Source organism: Triticum aestivum, chromosome 7D, assembly GCF_018294505.1.
Source record: "Triticum aestivum cultivar Chinese Spring chromosome 7D, IWGSC CS RefSeq v2.1, whole genome shotgun sequence".
NCBI lineage: Eukaryota > Viridiplantae > Streptophyta > Magnoliopsida > Poales > Poaceae > Triticum > Triticum aestivum.
In genome coordinates, this window is record NC_057814.1 from 488,102,140 (window position 1) to 488,124,157 (window position 22,018).

At 43.6% G+C, this 22,018-nt stretch overlaps 1 protein-coding gene across 1 annotated transcript; it reads right to left on the minus strand.

Moving 5' to 3' along the window:
* Positions 1-8,579: 8,579 nt before the first annotated feature.
* On the minus strand, positions 8,580-10,719 carry LOC123165890 (FBD-associated F-box protein At5g60610). Its single transcript, XM_044583633.1, has 3 exons — positions 9,799-10,719; positions 9,333-9,476; positions 8,580-9,220 (listed from the first exon to the last, which is right to left on the minus strand). Exons 1-3 carry the CDS (start codon positions 10,648-10,650, stop codon positions 8,825-8,827), a joined length of 1,392 nt encoding a protein of 463 aa, XP_044439568.1. The 5' UTR covers positions 10,651-10,719; the 3' UTR covers positions 8,580-8,824.
* Between the last annotated feature and the right edge of the window lie 11,299 nt (positions 10,720-22,018).

The window sequence follows — 22,018 nt, forward strand, 5'->3', positions numbered from 1 at the left end:
GTATAAATGCTTGACCAAGTTCCTTATTGAAAAAGGCTTTGAGATTGGAAAAATTGATTCTACTCTTTTGCCTAAAAGGGTTAATGGAGAATTATTTGTGTGCCAAATTTATGTCGATGATATCATATTTGGTTTGACTAACCCCCATATTAGTGAAAAGTTTGGAAGGCTAATGTCGGAGAAGTTTGAGATGTCTATGATGAGTGAACTCAAGTTCTTTCTTGGTTTGCAAATCAAGCAAACTAAGGAGGGTACATTTGTTTCTCAAACAAAGTATACCAAGGACTTATTCAAGAAGTTCAACATGCAAGAATGAAAAGGTATGAATACACCCATGCCTATTAGTGAACATCTTGACTTGACTAAGGATTGCGAACCGGTTGACCAAAAGGTTTACCGCTCTATGATTGGCTCATTGTTATATCTATGTGCCTCCCGTCCTGATATTATGCTAAGTGTGTGCATGTGTGCATGATATCAAGCGCCCCTAAAGAATGTCATCTTAAGGCTGTGAAAAGGATAGTGAGATACTTAATTCATACACCAAATTTTGGCATTTGGTATCCTAAGAGGTCTTCTTTTGATCTTGTTGGCTACTCCGACTCGGACTATGCCGGTGACAAGGTTGATAGAAATTCCACTTCGGGTACTTGCCAATTTCTTGGTAGATCTCTTGTGTCTTGGTCCTCCAAGAAACAAAACTCGGTACCCTTATCCACCGCCGAAGCGGAATACATTGCCGCCGGTTCATGTTGTGCTCAGTTACTTTGGATGACCCAAACTCTTAAAGATTATGGGATCTATGTGAAACATGTTCCATTGCTTTGTGATAATGAAAGTGCTATTAAGATTTCTCACAATCCCGTGCAACATTCTCGAACTAAGCATATTGAAGTTCGTCATCATTTTATTCGAGATCATGTTGCTAAAGGGGACATTGATCTTAAGCATGTTCGTACCAATAAGCAATTGGCGTATATATTCACCAAACCGCTTGATGATATAGTATTTTGTCATTTGAGAGGTGAATTGAACATCATTGATGCTTCAAACTTGGAGTAGAAACTCCATTTGGACACATGCAAGGCATGAGCCTTTGACTAATCCTTGATATTTCTCTTATGATGATGATCATATGTCTTGGATATATACTTGCACCCTTGCATGCTATCTAACCCTTGTAGGTACTTGGATGAATCTAAATCTATGAGATTGCAAGTCACTCACATCTTGAGCAATCTCTACATCACCAAGTCTCTACAATATGGTGGTTGAAGACAAGGAAGCATGAAACCTTTCAACATATCTTTTGACAATTTCTTTATATCAAATTTCATTTGGTATCAAACCTCGTGCTTGTCACTTTGGATACACAAGTCCTCTTCCTTGCAAGACTAACCCATGTAGGTAGATGAACTCAAACTACAAGTGGTGCTCCCAACCATTGATGAGCTGCATCAACCTTGAGCATCCCACACAAGTCCAACTAGATGATCAAGATCAACACCACCACTCAAGGTATGTTATTCCATCTTAGAGAAGCTTTACCCCAAGTCATGGGTCAAAGCAGCTCAACAAGATGTGAATACATCAAAATGCTTAAACTAAAAATGGCAACCCCATTTTGAGCTTAAACGATGAGTATGACCTACAATCAAGTGTTCTCACTTGACTCCTCAATCAATATACTCTAACATAGGTGACTTTGTCGCCGACCAATTCTAGATGAAGTTCTCTAGTGTTTTTCTATGTTCTTGCATTTGTTTCTTGCATGTGAGTTTCCCTTTTATCAAAAAAAACTTCATCTAGATTTCTTTTCTTTTCTCTGTTATGTTTTGCATTCCCTGCATCCAATTCATTGCAAATATTTCAGTAAATTCCTTGCAAATATTTGTGAAATCTTATTTGCCTAAGTGAGCTGAGATGACAATTGTTTTTCTCTCTGTGTTGAATTCGGCACCGATTTGTTCTTGTCAGCTAAACCGAAATAACTCGGTGCCACCGAAGCAAATAACTCGGAGTAACCGATTTCAATACTGAGAAAACACTTTGCCATTTGCATCCTGCATATTTGTTCCTACTCCACTCAATGATTCTTGTCCTCTACATGCATCACATTCTATATGCTGCTTTGTCATGTGACTCAAGGACCAAACCTATTCGACTCACACTCTAGAAGATCCCTTCTTGGAAAATGATGTCAAAGGGGGAGAGAGAGATCACATCAAAGCTTAATCACATCAAAGGGGGAGAGAGACCCTATGGGAAGGAAAAATTTCTTAGTCTTCCCAGATGATTGGTATTCAAAGAGGAGAGAACTCACATGTCTTTAAGAGGGGAAAAGACATGTATATGTTATGTTATGTTTGTTTTGCTCTGATTTTCTTTTTCCCTATCTTCTCCTATTATCCAATATAAGATTCAGGGGGAGAAAGACATCTAAGGGAAGGAAATCTTCGAATTCATTGCATATCTTTACTCTTTGGGGACATGTCTATATCCAATAGGGTACCTAGTACTCACTCACTACATGTCATCCCAATCTTGGTACTCTTGTGGTTTGTTGTTCTTGCTCTGTTTAGTAGATGTTTCTGTGTTATCTAACCTTGTTTACTCAGGTTCATCTCTTCCAAAGCCAGCTCAAGACCACAAGGTAAGTATATGCATCACACTCATGTGCATGATGATCTCTTGCTGATGTACATATTGTTTGCAAGAAGGACTCATGAACATGAAGGTATACTTCCTGTATCTACACCATTTGCTCTGATGCATATAACCAAGATACATGTAACTCATTGCTTGCTCTGACATGCTCATGCATTCACATGATCTTATATTCTATATTTACATGATTGCATACATGTAGGGGGAGCCTATGCATGTTACATGTCTTTTCAAAGCTTTACTTGTTATTCTTCATATCTTTATCCAAAGCTTTGATGTATGTTGTCATCAATTACCAAAAAGGGGGAGATTGAAAGCACAAGTGCTCCCTGGGTGGTTTTGGTAATTAATGTCAACATATCTCTTGTTGGAATAATATTTTCATCTAGTATATTTCAGATGAGTTCAACAAAGGCGTGGCATGGACAAGAGGATGTGGAACCCCTTCAAGATGCTAAGGACAAAGATTGGCAAAAGCTCAAGACTCTACATTTTCATTTTAGTGATCCAAGATCATGTTGAGTCCATAGGAAAGCCAATACTATTAAAAGGGGATGAGGTGTTGCTTAATGGCTTGCTTGCTCAAAGTGCTTAGTGATATGCTCCAAAGCCCTCAACAACTTTCTCATTTCCACATATGTCCTAAACCTAAAGTCAAACTCGGCCCTACCAATTTGATCTATCCGGTGCCACCGAGTTCACTTGACATAGCCACTACCAGAAACCCTAATCAGTTCGGTCTCACCTATGAGATCCCGGTCTCACTGAGATGGGCTTGCAAACTCTATGTTGCATGTTGCAATCATTTCGGTCTCACCGAGATACGCAATCGGTCCCACCGAGTTTGCTTGACCAACTCTCTGTTTTGCTTATTACCAAAATCGGTCTCACCGAGTTTGTGTAATCGGTCAAACCGAGTTGAGGTTTTACCCTAACCCTAGCACATCGGTCCCACCGAGTTGATCATATCGGTCCCACCGAAAAGCCTAACGTTCACATTTTGAACTAAATCGGTCTGACCGAGTCTCAGTTTTCGGTCCCATCGAGTTTAGTAAATTGTGTGTAACGGCTAGATTTTGTGTGGATGCTATATATACCCCTCCACCCATCCTCCATTCGGGGGGAAAGCCATCAGAACGTGCCTACACTTCCAGCATTCATTTTCTAAGAGAGAACCACCTACTCATGTGTTGAGACCAAGATATTCCAATCCAACCACAAGAATCTTGATCTCTAGCCTTCCCCAAGTTGCTTTCCACTCAAATCATCTTTCCACCAAATCCAAATCTGAGAGAGAGAGTTGAGTGTTGGGGAGACTATCATTTGAAGCACAAGAGCAAGGAGTTCATCATCAACTCACCATCTATTACCTTTTGGAGAGTGGTGTCTCCTAGATTGGTTAGGTGTTACTTGGGAGCCTCCGTCAAGATTGTGGAGTTGAACCAAGGAGTTTGTAAGGGCAAGGAGATCGCCTACTTCGTGAAGATCTATCCAAGTGAGGCAAGTCCTTCGTGGGTGATGGCCATGTGGGATAGACAAGGTTGCTTCTTCATGGACCCTTCGTGGGTGGAGCCTTCCGTGGACTCGCGCAACCGTTACCCTTCGTGGGTTGAAGTCTCCATCAACGTGGATGTATGATAGCACCACCTATCGGAACCACGTCAAAAATCTCCGTGTCTCCAATTGCGTTTGCACACTCCAATCCCATCCCTTTACTTTCTTTCAACTTGCATGCTTTACTTTCCGTTGCTCATATACTCTTGCCATGCTTGCTTGAAATGTATTGTGAATGTTTAAACTTGTGCTAAAACTCCACCTTAACTTGAAGAAATTAAAAACTGCTACTTTTCTTTGTTAAGGGGTCTAATCACCCCCCTCTAGACACCTCTTCTCGATCCTTTCAATATCTCAATTGAATGAAAAGGCTTCAAAATTAGAGAAATATAGTGTATTAGAAGAATTGAATGAGAGAGCTTGAGAAATTATTGACCCTGTCAAAATCGGATGACACAATTCTAAATTGAATACCTCGATTAATTGTGAGGCCTTACAAATTAGAAAGCATGGTATATAGTGTAAAAGAATTGAATGAGAGAGCTTTGCGAAATTGTTGACCCGTTCAAAATTGGTGACCCAATTCTGATTGTAGACCTCAATTGAATGTGGGCTTTTTAAACCTAGTGAGCTTAGTATTATAGAGGATTTTTGCTGAACTGGAGAAGAAAGAAGAGGGGAGAGAAGAGAAGTGGGCTAGAGATTAACAGCCAGCCGCAACATGTTATTTTAGACACTTTAGATAAAGTGAGGTTAATCATGTATCGATAAAGTAATACATTTTATATCTAACTATCATACTTACCGGTAATAATTTTGACAATAAATGATATGGCAGCATCATATAATCAACCGCTGACTATACTCTATTTTTTAGGGTCTGACTATACTATTAACCATACCTATAAAGGGAACGATTTGATGCAGGCGGTCCAAATGTGAGCTATTTGTTTGGCTGCACAATTTTCCTCTTTTTTATTGTTTCAACAGTTCTCGTTTGGGGTTTTGATTTTCTGTGTTTCTTCACGGTTTCCTTTTTCTGTTTCTTAATTGTTTTCAACATATGTCTACATTTTTTATTTACACTGTACATTTTCTATATACATTGAGAACATTTTTATACACACTTACATTTTTCCAAATATATGGTAATCTTTTTTTTTCAAATATATGTTTCAATGTCTACACTTGTTTCATATATATTAAATTCTTCGTACATATGAAACAGTTTTATACATGTTTAAAAAAATTAAATACATGATTAACATTTTTAAAAATATGTTTTGATATGTACTGTTTTTAATACACATTTTACATTTTTTGCATGCACATGAAAAAACTTATACATGTTTAACATTTTTCCGAACACATGCTTTGATCATTTTTCGAATATGGTTAAACATTTATTAAACACACGTTGAAACATTTTTCTAATGAACAAAACAATGTTTTTAAACTACATGGACATTAGTTTACATTGTATAAATATTTTTAAAAATTATCACGAATGTATTTTTTTGAAATGCATGATTTGTTTTCTAAATAATGTACAATTTTTGAATGGTACAACTTTTTCTAATAACACAAAAATAAATTTACATTTTATAAGCATTTTCAAAAAATGGCACGTACATTTCTCTGAAACGCGTGAACATTTCTAAAATGTCATAAACAAGTTTTTGAAAGGTTTAACTTTATAAAAAAATATGCTAAGAATTTTTTCACTTCATTAACATTTTGCAAATTCTAGTTCTTTTAGTTTTGAGTAAATTAAATTTTGGACTATATGTATTGAAAGTTTTTAAATATATAAACAAAAATAAGGGACCCCTGAGAAAACAGATCAAGAGACTTGCATACCTCGCGTGGCCTCCTCCAAGGGCGACCGGGGGAGCTAACCCTAGCCCCCGCCCCCGCCACCCCCTCCTCCCTCGCCGTCCTTAGAGGTGGCCGCTGGTGAAGGGGGTGGCGGGGATCTCGCATCCTGCGGCAGTGTTGCGGCTGCCTGGAGGTGCGGAGCACGACTGCACGAGATCTTCCTACAACATCTGCTCCTCCCGGCGGCGCGATCCCGGTGACAGCGTAGGGAGGACGGACTCGACGAAGATCTACGACGCAAGGGCACCGGAGCGGCGGCTCTAGACACGGCCACGACAGCGACCCTTCCGTCAGGGATGACTGGCCAGGACGTGGCTTCATGTGGCAGTGCCTATGGGAAGTGGATCAAGGGATCATGTGCCCGGGTTCGAAGCTGGAGGCCCGTGGCGGCCGAAGCTTTCTCCGACGTCGACAATGCTTGATGCTAGAGATCCGCAACCCTCTAGGGTTTGCGGACCGAAAGCCAGATGTGGGTTCGGGGAGGTGTGGCCGTGTAAACCGCGCCGACTTTGGTCTTGGCAGACGATGCCGATGTATTTGCGTCATTGTTGTCCAGTTCGACACATTGCCATGCCCTTGTACCACGAGGGGTCACAAACGTCATGCACAACATGACCGCGCACCTGACCCACAAACATCCGTGTAACCACGAGGGTCGGCTCTGATACCAACTTGTAACGCCCCGGATACACCCATCGGTTACTAGTGGTTACTCCTAGCGGGTTCTAGACTGGCCTCATAGATCAACACTAATCTTTCATGTGCACTTTGTCCTCACTCGTGCGCACCTGGGACCAACTTCCTAGTCGGTCACCCATCGAATGGGCTCCCGGAAAAGAAGCAATTGCTTGGTGATATGAGTAGTTTATCATACCTATCCATCCAGGCTCTCACACCGCAGGAGACACACCTCCAGACGCCCTCCGACGATGCTAGAAGCCCACCGGTACGGGGGCTTGGCGGGGAGAATCTTATTCCATCTTCAGGAAGCCACCACGGTCTCGCCTTCCTGAGCAGGACACAAACCCTAACAAAACTTGAAGAAACTCCTAAAAACAGAGCCCTCCCGCCGGCAAGGGCTGGAATCCAACATACCCCCATGGCCCTCAGGTCACAAGAGACGTGGCAGATTGGTGTCGCCGCCGCCGGGAAGCAGGAACCCTAGCCACCTCTTCCCTTGGAAGGAGCGCCGGGAAGCAGGAACCCTAGCCACCTCTTCCCTTGGAAGGAGAGACGGAGGGGAGGAGATACAGTTAAAGGTTTGATTCGAGGAGTGTGGCTACCCGACATCACATATGAGGGGCCGTCCGGGACTGTCTAGACGCGTCCACGGATGTTTAGGGGGGCGTATTTGCTAAGTCTGGCTGTAGATGCTCTAAAGGGTCGAAGGTTTAGCGTGGTCACCGATTTCGATGTCTTTGCTAGTAGCCCAGATTTCAGAATGCAGAGGCAATAGCGCCAGAACAGTCAACTTCTCCAGCGTGAGTACAATTCTGAGGTGTTTTTGCAGCTAGAAAGTACAGCAACGCCAAACCATCATGGCTCCCTTGATCAGTGGCTTCAGTGACAAATCCATCCACATTCATCCTAATCCATCCTGGGGTGGCCATTTCCACGGCTCTGGGCAAACCACGGCCCTGCAAACGTCACCGATCTTCTTTCCATGTCAGGAATTGTTCCACTAATTTGATCACGAGATTGGAGGTGGCTTTGCAGGAAGTGCACTAAGCAAAGATGTGAGATTTTTTGGCCTTATTATGAACTGTGTTGTTCCTAACGTGTCATATGGCCTTTGTGCAGGATAACAGCAGGATACAAAGGTCAAGTTTCAGAACAAGATTTAGAGCCTGTTCGGCAGGCCTCCACTCCCCACTTTTCAACTCCCAGCTCCATCTAGATGGGGAGCGCGCCGAGCGGCACTTTTGCAACTCTGAAAAATGGCCTACAAGCCGCTCCGCTCTGCTCTGGGAGAGCATGGAGCCAACGCGTTCGGTGCCACTCCACAGCTACTCCAGCCGCTCCAGGAGCGGAGGCCGGCTGAATAGGCACTTACTTACCATGTGGAGGAGCCAGTCAGGTCCAGTGTAGTTGAAATCTTCTTCTGGGACTAGCTCAGTTTTTGCCACACAAAAAACCTGCATTGACTCACGCCAGAAAAAAAAAAGGACACCTTCCGCGGCTCAGTCATATGGCCTTTGTGCATATAACAGCATCATGCCGGAAGTCTTACTCAATTCAGTTCCAGCACAAGTTTAATTTTTCTTTCTGTTGCTATAACACCAGAAAACTTGTCAACCTAGCTCGGTATATTCTGATGATATGAACGAAAACTGACAAGAGGTGTTTGTTAAATTAACTGACAAAGGTGACACTCTGCAGAAGCAAAGCGAAGCTAGGAAAATGGCACCTAACACATGCTACAAAGCAGGCGTACTATATTCAGATTCCAGAATGTGATCTTGACAGTGTTGCTAATTTTATCACTAATAATACACCACGTTTGATATCATGACAAGATGACACTAGCCAGTTCAGTAGTTCTGCTAGCTTAGATACTTAAATACACACAATCATGGTAGTTGAAACTTGAAACATACATAAGGTAGTTGAAACATGGTCCAACACAAGGGAAGGCATTGCCTTACAAACTTAAACTGTGTGATCTTCCAGTACAAATGTCAGTGAGTCCCCAAAAGACGGATCGATCAGGTATACATATAGCTAATTAGCCATGCATTGAGCAGCGAAAAGGGTCATCGACCGTAAGGTCAGCTGATTTCTGCAAGCTAAAACCAATGTCTACTTTAGTCAACACCAGCAACACTTTAGAGGCCCATGCCCGTAACCGTGGACATCCCAGTCTGTTTATCATCTCATTCACCTCGTTCGGTAAAGACATTTTTTCTTTAGGTGGCACAAGCACCAAAGAATGCAGCTCCAGGGCATCCTTGGAGATGAACTTGAGGAATTCAAATTCGTTTTGATGCCCTTGATATTTGTGGATAACCATCCTTTTGACATGTGATCGCAAGCATTTGATCGGACTGGCCTCCTGCCAGAACTTGGCATGGTGCTCCCCAGTGGGTTCATAGCCAGGTACGGATGGATCATGCAGGAGAGACTGCAAATTTATGCCAGTGCGTAAACAGTTCAATTGCATATATGGATCATGCTGCTAGTAATTGATTATAACATTGCCAAATGATCAACTAACAGAAAGAATTGGGAGAAACCTCGATGTGAAGCATGTCAACATTGGGAAAGCATCTAAGGAAGCTGGCAAGCATGTTGACCTCCTCGAAAACACCAAAATTCACCCTCAAGGCCAATATCTTGACGCCTGGAAGCACAGTTCTTGGGCACACTATTATGTTTGGCTGCAATGCGGCGCACCGAGACAGATACACATCATACTCACACATATGAACCACAGTGTTCTTGATGGATGGATGGAATAATTTGCACCAAAAGAAATACAAATATCATAACTCATTAGCAGTTTTATAATCGTAGAGAAGACTATGGTGGATGGATCTCAGTGGATGGAATGATTTTCTAAAATCCTAAATAATTTCATGCTGAGAAGATAGATCACCTATCCACTTGTACGTCCTGACAAGATTTATGAACATATGCAACACCCTTTGACCATTTAAAAAAAAAAATCATGTTGAGATAGAGATGGAGAGGTAACCGTACCTCGATGACATCATCGCCGATCTGCAGCTTGTGAGCTCTCGGCTCCAGGTAGCCAAACACCCGCAGGTTGGGTGCACAGGTAATCTTGACCCTCATACCAGCACCTCCAATAGCACTAGGAGGCGGTTCCACCAAGATAAGGCGATCCAAGAGCGGCGTTTCCATCACGGCGACCTCCTTCACCGGGGATCCGTCAACGACCACGCAATGGAGGCTTTGGCTGCGGAGACGCACATGCTTGGGCTCGTTGCGGGCGAGCACAAGGGTCTTCAGAACGGGAATGGCAGCAATCAAACACTCCAGGTCATGATCGCTCATGTCAATCCTTATCATATTGAGACTGTGGAGGTGGGGAAGAAAGACGTCGGCGCCGTGGGAGACGTCGGCGGGGAACGTCCAGAAGCCCAGCAAGAGGCGCTGGAGCGAGTCGCAGCGGAGGATTTCAGCGGGGAGGCGCGGGGAGGCGTGCTGGGGCTGGATGTGCTTGTTGACGAGGACGAGTTTCTGAATGCCCTTGGTGACGAGGAGGCGCGGCCACTCGGCGAGGTCATGGTCCAGGGAGGCGAACCTGCATCCGGCGAGGCGGACGGCGCGGAAGGGGCCCGGGTGGTCGGCAAGCACCCAGGAGACTATGGCGTCACGGGCGGACTCGTGGAGGTCGACATCGTCGAGGACGAGCGGTGTGGAGTGCCAGAGGTGGCGCCAGCGGGGGGAGAGGGCGGTGGTGCCGGCGGCGTCCGTGACGGAGAGGCGGGAGATGATGGCGCAGAGGAGGTCGTCGTGGAGGGCGCTGATTCGGTCCTCGCCGTCGCAGCCGGCGGTGGGGAGGAGGGAGGCGGCGCCGTCGGCCATGGTGGGACGCGAGGGTTTGGTATGATTCTGGCCGGAATGGAGCAGCCCACTAAGCGTCGTTTCGCTTTTCTTTTTTGCTCTCTTTTTGAGACGGGCTCACTCTTTTTTTATTTATCTATGGTAGGTTAGTTCAACTCAAAAAAAATAAAAAATCTATGGTAGGTTAGTGAAATTCCTCTCTTTTTTATCCAAGCTTGTACTAGTATATTTGTATATTGAGATGCAATTTATGTCATTGCATCAATGCCACCCCTTATATTGCCCGATATATTTATCTAGGGCAGACTGATGGGTCGATAGGGTCAAGAAGTAGACATCTCCGGCTAACCTAGGACCCCACATCAACAGACAGTGAGGCCCTCGAACCACAAGCACACTCAAGTGTTCACCAATAATTATTTCACTCGGATGGCATCCATCCGCTCGGATGTTGTCTGGTCACTCGACCGCTCCGCATTCACTCGGTTACCCCACCCACACCCGTACCAGGGAGGCGAAGGGACCGTGCGGGATCTGAAGCGACCGAGGAGCACGACGTCGGGCGTTACTAGCAATTAAACCTTCAGTTATCAGTAGTAACGCCTGTAATAAACATATTCATCAACCCCTCCTCGTAATGGGCTAGCTCAAGGGGCGACCCATTCTATATCTAGCAGACCCCTTAAACCCGTGACCCTTATAACCGGGGTAAGGGACGAGAAAAGCGCATTTTAAGGGTCGAAATCGGTTGCAGAGGATATTCTCTTTTGCCGCTCGGGTTTGCGGGCTCTGTTCGGCGCGCTGCCGATTTCGCCCCTCAAACCGTAAAACCACACTATGCAATTGACCGCGATTTTGATAAATAAACACAAATTTGGAGAATTCAAACACAGTTTTGGCGTCATTTGAACATAGTTTCGGGCCACAACCCAAAAGACATCGCATCCATCATCACTTCATCATCATCATCATCACACGATGAAATCTTCACCACCACCATTGGCAGCACCACTTGCCGAACCACCACCGAACATTGGCACCGATTGCGGCTATCCTCCTCCTCTCCAAGATCTCCAACCTTGCAATGTCATGCCATTCTTTGGTGACCTCATCCATCTCATTTCGATTCATCATCATGATCTTCTTCTCCTCGGCAAGAAGCTTGGCCATGTCTTTGTTCTCGTCGGCCATGGCTCTTCTCTTCTCAATGGCGGCCTTGCGCATGGTCTCCTCCTTGAGTAGTTTCCACTTCTCTTGCTTCTCTTGAGCCTTCTTCTCGGCCAACTCCTTTTTTGCCTCCAATGTCTTGATCACCAATAGCTCATTGGACTTGACCATGCGATCTAGCTTGTCCTGCAAGCTTGAAGCCTCTGCTTCCTTCTTGATCTTGTCCTTGGCCTTTTTGTTTCCATCAGGCTTGTTCTTGTTTCTTGGGTCGTCATCATCTTCATCTTCATCATCATCAATCTTGGTGAGTGCACCTCTCTTCGGTGGTGATTCTTTGTCAATCAACTTCCACTTCTCGATGTCCTTGAGAAGTTCCCAACAATGCTCTAGTTGAAATGCCTTCTTACCGGAACCTTCCATGTCTTTGTACCTCCCTTGCGCAATTTTGTCCTACAAAATGAAAATAATGTCAAATTATGCAACCACTCGGACGACTACAAAAGATTTGCACAACTTGCGACATGAAAACAAACTCATATAGTCAGATTCAACGGTACCACTTGGAGGTGCATTGTGGACTTGTTGCAAGCATGCAGCCCAACGGCTACAAATTGGCTTGATCACGTCCCAATGACCTTGGGGACACCGAAAGGTGTGTGGCGTCCTGTTGGGATACTTTGCCATCATGCAGAGGTATTGATCCTCGATCCTTTGCCAATACTGCTTCGCAGTTTGGTCGGTGCCGATGCACGCATCAATAGAAACCGCTTCCCAAGCCTTGATCAAGACTTTATCTTCCAATCGCATGTAGTTCTTTGATCTTGCCCGTGATTTTGCTTGTGCTTCGTCGAACACCCCCTCGTCAACCTCCTCCATATCAGCTCCTTACTCACCGTGACCATGCATGCCATCATCCATCTCATTGTAAACGTAATAACTGATCGGGACTTAATCGATGTCGATGGTGTTGTCGTCCAACATTTGCATGAAGTCGGCAATCGCTTCATGCTAACTAGCGCTACAAATTAGCTCCATAACTCACGAACACGCTCAATGGACAAAAAGTGAAAGAAGTGCAAGCAATTGAAGCATCATACCGCGGGGCCATTCCGTCAAACACCTCGGGGGCGGTGGCAGCAGCACCGTCGGCGGGCATTCTCGGGGCTGTTCATGCCGGAGCTATCGAGGGAGGTGTTGATAGGGTAGCTCTAGCTGTGAGCTTCTTGCGTTTCACACCGGAAGCCTTCCCATTCTTCACCGGCGGGTGACCGACCGAATTCGCAACAGAGGCGGCGGGGCCAGCAGGCGCGCCTGCCTTCCCAGCAGGGCCCGCGGGAGCGCCGCCCTGGACGATGACATTGCCCTGCCGCTTGCGGTGTGGCGCGGTGGAGCCTTGAATGGCGACGAGCGCGGCATGGCCTGCGAAGAGATCTGCGGAATGAGGTGGCGCATGGATGGCATCCACGGTGACGGCTGAGAGGCTTCCATGGCGGCGAGGGAAGCCGGGGAAGGTGCTCCGGAGCGGGCAGAGGGACGTGGTCGGCGGTGGAGGGGAGGGGAGGCGGGAACTACCTCGCGGAAATGTCCCTCCCGCCAAATCTCGCAGCTGATAGGGGTCACGCTCGGGTCGGCCTCCCACCTAGTGAATCTAAAGGTTGAGAGCGAAATTTTTTCGCGCCCCGCAATTTTTTTTACAAGTTGGACGCCAATACGGTGTCTGATCAGGCAACCTTTTCCGCCCGAAACCGTAAAAGGGCGGTTATTTTGTGGGTTGGGACGTTTTAAGGGGTCTAGTAGAGTTGCTCTAAGCCGCCCCATAGCACTTGGAGAGAGGTTAGCATCCATTGTACTCATCGAGACATAAGAAAAACAGCTCCAGCAGCTCTAGATGTAGGGTCTTTACCTCCATAGCGAGGGGCCCAAACTCGTAAACCTCTTGTGTCACATCTTCGAAAACACGTCCTATGCACAATCATTTCTCTGGCCATATCATGAAGGGCAAGTCAAATAAACAACCACACATACACTGATTGTCTTTCAGATTTCGACACAATTCGTAAGTTCATGGTTTCTTAATCTATAGCAATCACTGAATCTTGGTATTCATTGTTCCAAACAAGAACATAGTTTATTACATGGATTCTCGCAGAGAGTCAATAAAGCCCCAGGATCTGACGCATCTTCAGCAATTCATGGATAGATATTGAATTCTATGATGTTGAAATTAATTTGCATTCATATCTAGTTCAAGAATTGATGTTGTGAAAATTCATCTTCATTTGCAGTGTGTTCTCATTGTGAAAAACTAAACAAGGGAACATGTTCAAGAGGGAACTACCTCTGCAGCACGAGATCGTTTCTCCAGTAAGACACCAAAATCCGTTATTTTCGAAAAATATATCCAATGTTTGCAAATAAATTTTGTTACACTAGTCAAATGTTCAAGTTTCTAAATAAATATATTTCTATTTCTGTCCAAAGAAAACAAAATACATCTAATAGCTGTTTAGGTTGTTCCTAAAAGGGCAAATACATGACTAATTTTGTAAAAAAAATTAAGTTTCCTCAGCAACAAGCAGGAACCCACCTTTGTGGATACTAATTTTGTAGACACATGATCTCCATCTGCAAATCTGCTGATAGTTGTGAAGATGCTCGCGAATTAGTACCAGCAAGTCTATCTTAATTAATATCTTCTACTCCACTCATATGGCACATTCTGATCTTATAAATATTGTAGCTAATCTTTGAACCAAGGACCCCTGAACCGCTCCACGCTTGTGAATTGCTGATGGTTAGGAGATTTATCAGCAACTTCTTCCTGAATCACTACATCAAGCCCACTGGTGATAATGAAGATTTCAGTATGCCTTCTCCTGAAACAATGAGTAAGAGTTAGCCGCTAAATCATTGGAATTTATATATATGCAGTACATAATTAATCATACGTGTTCCCCTACGCATATGCTAATTCACTTTTACGTGTGCGTAGGGGCTCCCGAACCGTTTATGATAGCACATTATCGCGCACACACGAGAGCTTATAGTAAACCGTGCCCAATGTAAAATGCCATCCCACTTGTACATTTTTCAGGAAACGTGTGCGATCCCAAACAGAAAGCACACGTCACTCATACCGCAACCGTCGGTGATACACAACAAATCACAGATGATCTGCAGCACTTGTATATGTGCGAAGAGGCTCTTGAACCGTTTGTGATAGCACATTATCACACACGGTAGTTGTTCGCGAAATGTGTGCGATGGTGTCATGCATAGCAGACAATTTCCGCAGAAAACTCGTGTGCAATGGGACACATATCACACACAGTTCCTACGATGGCTCGTGTGCCTTAGATACTGTTTCGCAAATGGTTCAGTATGAACACCGTTTGGTTTCACCATTTTATTAGAAACGTTTGATCACCAATCCCACACGTGTGTCAGAATGTGGTGTGTGCGATATGTTGTTGCATCACCTACGATTACATTTGGCAACGCGTCTGTATCATGGATCCCTATCCCCGACGGTTTTTGGGTCGTGTGGGAAGGACCCCTATCGCACACACTCACTAGAAGATGGTTTAAAAATGTCATTGCGAAAAGGGGTTAAAAACCGTTTGTATAGCAGCTGGTTGTACCAGTGATAATTTTGGGTGAAATACTACCCTCGAAGACTATTGCGACCCCATACTTATGCGCCATCGCCTGACCAAGGAGAACTTAATTATAAGAGGGTGAACTAGTAGTCGTGCTTGCCCTTTTTGTGGTTTAGATGAATCTATAGAACACTTGTTCTTGAAGTGCTCCTTGGCTAGGACCCAATGGAATATAATAAATGTGCCTTCAATTTGTGTGGTATCCCTCATACCATCGATGCCTCGTTAACTAGTTAGTTGAATAAATTTAGAGCTGAGAACAAACATCTTATGTTCACTGGGTTAGCCGTGGTATTTTGGACTATTTGTAAAATTAGAAATAGTGTCATTTTCGACAATGCTAGAATTAGTGACCCTTCTATCCCTATCAATATAAGTACTAGCAGCCTGTTTGGTAGTTTTAGGGAAAGGGAACAAGAGTTTATAGGAAGGAGTTTGTAGAAGGATTAGACTTGGGAAGTGGACCACTAGTCCTAGTCCCATGTTTGGTACGGTTATAGGGAATTGCTTGCCAAAATTGGACAAGAAATTATTCTTCTAAAAAATAAATCAGATCTAACCAACATGAGAGAAGGGGAAAACGTTTGGTACATGTGCAACGGCCAGATTCTTTTTTCGTTCGTCAAACTCCCATTCCCAGCCTGAATTACCAGGGCCCTCCACGGAAGAGATACAGGGGAGTTTCCCCCGTCAATTCCTCTTCCCCTTCCATCCACAATTCCTATACCCCCCAACCATACAGGGGATTTTTAGTGCCATAGCCTCTTAATTCCCATTCCCAAGCTTTACTCCCCCCAACCAAACAGGCTTTAGATGGCTTAACGATTGGATTGTTGAGCGGAGAAAATAGGAAAATACAAGAAAAGCTAAAGTGTGTGGTAAGATTTCTAGAGTTGACAACAAATGAAGTGTTTCACGCAGTTTAAGGGTGGCGTTTTGGGGTGCTCAGGATACGACGAAGTTGCTTAGATGTGCTAAGAGCATCTACAGCTGGACCTCTCAAACCCGCCTCATATGCCCGGGCGGGCCGCCCGGTCACTGTCCGGTCACGATTTTTTAACCCAGACGGGCCCCTCAAACGACCCTCAAATGCTCGGGCGTAGGTCCTTGTAGGTCCGTAGGATGAACAGGTTTTGATTCACCTGTGGCAAAAGATAAGAAATAGTTAGAAAAAAGAGAAGAAGGATGTAGGAGGGCGAACCATATTATAGGCCTGTCCGTATGGTGCCTCCGCCTATGACCAATGTATTTTAAGTGCATAATTATGCATGCGTGATACGAACTTTGCGGGCATATGTGGCGAACGACGGAGGCGGAACTGCTAATCCAGCTCTAAGATTGACCGATGCTGTGTAATAGAGGCCGGTGGCTTAATAGCCGATGAGATATGCGACTTGACGGGGCCGCTTTGTACTTCGGCTGTGATGGTCGCGGTATGTTCCTTGGTACGGAGGGAGCGTTCCTTGTTTCCATTGATCGTGATGACGCCGTGTGGACCGGGCATCTTAAGTTTTAGGTAGGTGTAGTGTGGGACCGCATTGAAACGAGCAAAAACGGTCCGCCCGGGAAGTGCATGGTAGCCACTGCAGAACGGGACAATATCGAAGATCAAGTCTTCGCTTCGAAAGTTGTCCGGCGAACCGAAGACAACTTCAATGTGATTGAGCCCGTGCAGTGAGCTTCTACGCCGGGTACCACTCATTTGAAGGTAGTTGTGGCGGGCTTGATTGATGACCCACAAGTATAGGGGATCTATCATAGCCCTTTCGATAAGTAAGAGTGTCGAACCCAACAAGGAGCAGAAGGAAATGATAAGCGGTTTTCAGCAAGGTATTCTCTGCAAGTACTGAAATTATCGGTAACAGATAGTTTTGTGATAAGGTAATTTGTAACGGGTAACAAGTAATAAAAGTAAATAAAGTGCAGCAAGGTGGCCCAATCCTTTTTGTAGCAAAGGACAAGCCTGGATAAACTCTTATATAAAGGAAAGCGCTCCCGAGGACACATGGGAATTATCGTCAAGCTAGTTTTCATCACGCTAATATGATTCACGTTCGTTACTTTAATAATTTGATAAGTGGGTGGACCGGTGCTTGGGTACTGCCCTTCCTTGGACAAGCATCCCACTTATGATTAACCCTATTGCAAGCATCCGCAACTACAAAAGAAGTATTAAGGTAAACCTAACCATAGCATGAAACATATGGATCCAAGTCAGCCCCTTACGAAGCAACGCATAAACTAGGGTTTAAGTCTGTCACTCTAGCAACCCATCATCTACTTATTACTTCCCAATGCCTTCCCCTAGGCCCAAATAATGGTGAAGTGTCATGTAGTCGACGTTCACATAACACCACTAGAGGAAAGACAACATACATCTCATCAAAATATCGAACGAATACCAAATTCACATGACTACTTATAGCAAGACTTCTCCCATGTCCTCAGGAACAAACGTAACTACTCAAAAATCATATTCATGTTCATAATCAGAGGGGTATTAATATGCATAAAGGATCTGAACATATGATCTTCCACCAAATAAACCAACTAGCATCAACTACAAGGAGTAATCAACACTACTAGCAACCCACAGGTACCAATCTGAGGTTTTGAGACAAAGATTGAATACAAGAGATGAACTAGGGTTTGAGATGAGATGGTGCTGGTGAAGATGTTGATGGAGATTGACCCCCTCCCGATGAGAGGATCGATGGTGATGATGATGATTTCCCCCTCCTGGAGGGATGTTTCCCCGGCAGAACAGCTCCGCCGGAACCCTAGATTGGTTCCGCCTCAAGACGGCGGCGCTTCGTCCCGAAAGCTTTCTTCTCATTTTTTATATGACGAAAGACTTCATATAGCAGAAGATGGGCATCGGAGGCCTGCCAGGGGGCCCACGAGACAGGGGGCGCGCCCAGGGGGTAGGGCGCGCCCCCACCCTCATGGCCAGGGTGTGGGCTCCCTCTGGTTGATTCTTTCACCAGTATTTTTTATATATTCCAAAACGTGCCTCCGTGAAGTCTCAGGACTTTTGGAGTTGTGCAGAATAGGTCTCTAATATTTGCTCCTTTTAACAGCCCATAATGCAATAAATATCGATATAAAAGTATGATGCAAAATGGACATATCAACTCCCCCAAGCTTAGACTTCGCTTGTCCTCAAGCGGAAGCCGATATTGAAAAATATGTTCACATGTTTAGATATAGAGGTGTCGATAAAATAAAATACGGACATGAGGGCACCATGATCATTCTTAAAACAGCAACATATATATATATATACACACATATATATATATATATATTATATATATATATTGTCATATGATTTCTTATGCTAAAGTAACAATCTATTCACAATGTAAAGTATGAATCAGAAACTTCATTGAAAACTAACAAACTATAATCTCAGTCATTGAAGCAATTGCAATTTATCATAACATCGGAAAGAGTCAATATAAGAGCTTTTCAGCAAGTCCACATACTCAACTATCATTTAGTCTTTCACAATTGCTAACACTCACGTAATACTTATGGGTATGGAGTTTCAATCGGACACAGAGAAAGATAGGGGCTTATAGTGTTGCCTCCCAACCTTTTACCTCAAGGGTAATGTCAACAATAATAGTTCATGATAACTTACATCCAATTGGATATATATATATATATATATATATATATATATATATATATATCAGGATCCTTCCAACATCCTGTGCTTGCCAAAGGATAAAATGTAAAAAGGAAAGGTGAAGATCACCAAGACTCTTGCATAAGGTATAAGACAAGAATAAAAGATAGGCCCTTCGCAGAGGGAAGCAGAGGTTGCCATGTGTTTTTGTGGTTGGATGCACAAAATCTTAATGCGAAAGAACGTAACTTTATATTGCCACTTGTGATATGGACCTTTATTATGCAGTCCGTCGCTTTTATTTCTTCCACATCACAAGATCGTACAAAGCTTATTTTCTCCACACTAATAAATCATACATATTTAGAGAGCAATTTTTATTGCATGCAACAATGACAACTTACTTGAAGGATCTTACTCAATCTATAGGTAGGTATGGTGGACTCTCATGGCAAAACTGGGTTTAAGGATATTTGGAAGCACAAGTAGTATCTCTACTTGGTGCAAAGAATTTGGCTAGCATGAGGGGGAAAGGCAAGCTCAACATGTTGGATAATCCATGACAATATACTTTATTTTAGATATAAGAAAACATAACCCATTACGTTGTCTTCCTTGTCCAACATCAACTTTTTAGCATGTCATATTTTAATGAGTGCTCACAATCATAAAAGATGTCCAAGATAGTGTATTTATATGTGAAAACCTCTCTTTCTTTATTACTTCCTATTAATTGCAACGATGATCAAAATTATGGTCAACTCTCAACAACTTTTATTCATCATACTCTTTATATGTGAAGTCATTACTCTCTATAAGATCAATATGTTCTCTTTAATTCTTTTTACTCTTTTTCTTCTCTTCTATTTTTATTCCCTCAAGATCATAGTAAGATAATCAAGCCCTTGACTCAAAACTAATCTTTATTATATATAACTCATGGACTCGATTACATAGAAGGATCATAAAGCAAAACTCAAAACTAGATCATATTAAAACTTTATTCTACTAGATCAAGATATTACCAAAAGGATCGGACTAAGAAAAACGGTAAAGATAGGAGTGTGATGGTGATACGATACCGGGGCACCTCCCCCAAGCTTGGCAGTTGCCAAGGGGAGTGCCCATACCCATGTGATTATGTCTCTTTCTTCGGAGGTGGTGATGTGATATTATTGGCGATGATGCCCCTCAGGATACGATTCTCCTCCTCGAGCTTATTGACTTGCTGCTTGAGGTCCATTATTTCCTTACGAAGCTTACTCGTCACGGCTAAAGCTCCTTTCACCCAAGGATGTTGCATAGCTGCGGGAGAACAAGTAACACTCTTTTTCATATTTTCATAAGAAAGAAATCTAACATTGGAAGGGATGACCGAGTTTGGAATAGCTGAGCTCTGTAGTTCCCCCATCGTGAATCTTGCTCGGAAACGAGAAGTAACTTCTTGATCCTCCTCCATGGCATCTATCCTTTTCAAGTCGGCCTCCATCTCTTCCTCCGTTGATGGCCCAAAGTGGTCAGCGTCGCTGTTTGCTCCTGGTCCCGGTGTCGGATGAGACACCCGACTCTCCCCGACTGACTCTTGAGAAGACATCTTGCTCTAATCTGCAGCAGAAACAACTCAAGACAAAAACAGAGGATATTTGCGTGATACAGTGGTCAAAACCTTCGGGAGATTATATAACGAATTTTTACCGACCAAAAGAAGTATCATGCAAGAAAATGGAGTCCGGAGGGCACACAAGGTGCCCACGAGGCAGGGGGTGCGCCCTCCACCCTCGTGGACGCCTCGTGTCCTTCCCGGACTACTTCTTATTTTCCTATTTTCTTAAATATTCCAAAACAGAGAAAAATTGCCATTAGGACTGTTTTGGAGTCGGTTTACTTACTGTACCACATACCTATTACTTTTCAGAGTTTGAAACGTTCTGGAAAGTGTCCCTTATGTACTCCTCCGGGGTTACGGTTTCAATAACATTAGTTTCGACATTTATAGGATTACCTGAGATATAATGTTTGATTCTTTGACCGTTCACCACCTTTGGATTTGTGCCTTCGAAGTTATTAATTTTTATGGCACCAGAACGATAGACCTCCTCGATAACGTAAGGACCTTCCCATTTAGAGAGAAATTTTCCTGCAAAAAATCTTAAATGAGAGTTGTATAGCAAAACATAATCACCTACATTAAACTCACGCTTTTGTATCCTTTTGTCATGCCATCTTTTAACTTTTTCTTTAAACAGTTTGGCATTCTCATAGGCCTGGGTTCTCCACTCATCAAGTGAGCTAATGTCAGATAGCCTCTTCTCACCGGCAAGTTTGAAATCATAATTGAGCTCTTTAATGGCCCAATATGCCTTATGTTCTAGTTCGAGAGGTAAGTGACATGCTTTTCCATAAACCATTTTATACGGAGACATACCCATAGGATTTTTATATGCAGTTCTATAGGCCCATAATGCATCATCAAGTTTCTTGGACCAATTCTTTCTAGATCTATTAACAGTCTTTTGCAAAATTAATTTAATCTCTCTATTACTCAATTCTACTTGACCACTAGACTGTGGGTGGTATGGAGATGCAATTCTATGATTAACATCATACTTAGCAAGCATTTTACGAAAAGCACCATGAATAAAATGTGAACCACCATCAGTCATTAAATATCTAGGGACTCCAAACCTCGGAAAAATAACTTCTTTAAGCATCTTAATAGAGGTGTTATGATCAGCACTACTAGTTGGAATAGCTTCTACCCACTTAGTAACGTAATCAACAGCAACTAAAATATGTGTATACCCATTAGAGGAAGGAAACGGTCCCATATAATCAAAGCCCCAAACATCAAATGGTTCAATAACAAGTGAATAGTTCATAGGCATTTCTTGACGTCTACTAATATTACCAATTCTTTGACATTCATCAC

Coding starts and splice junctions, on each gene's coding strand:
- LOC123165890 (XM_044583633.1), bottom strand. CDS start 10,650: ATGGCCGACGGCGCCGCCTCCCTCCTCCCCACCGCCGGCTGCGACGGC. Junction 9,477..9,798: donor TCGGCGATGATGTCATCGAG/GTACGGTTACCT, acceptor GCCGCATTGCAG/CCAAACATAATAGTGTGCCC. Junction 9,221..9,332: donor TTGACATGCTTCACATCGAG/GTTTCTCCCAAT, acceptor ATAAATTTGCAG/TCTCTCCTGCATGATCCATC.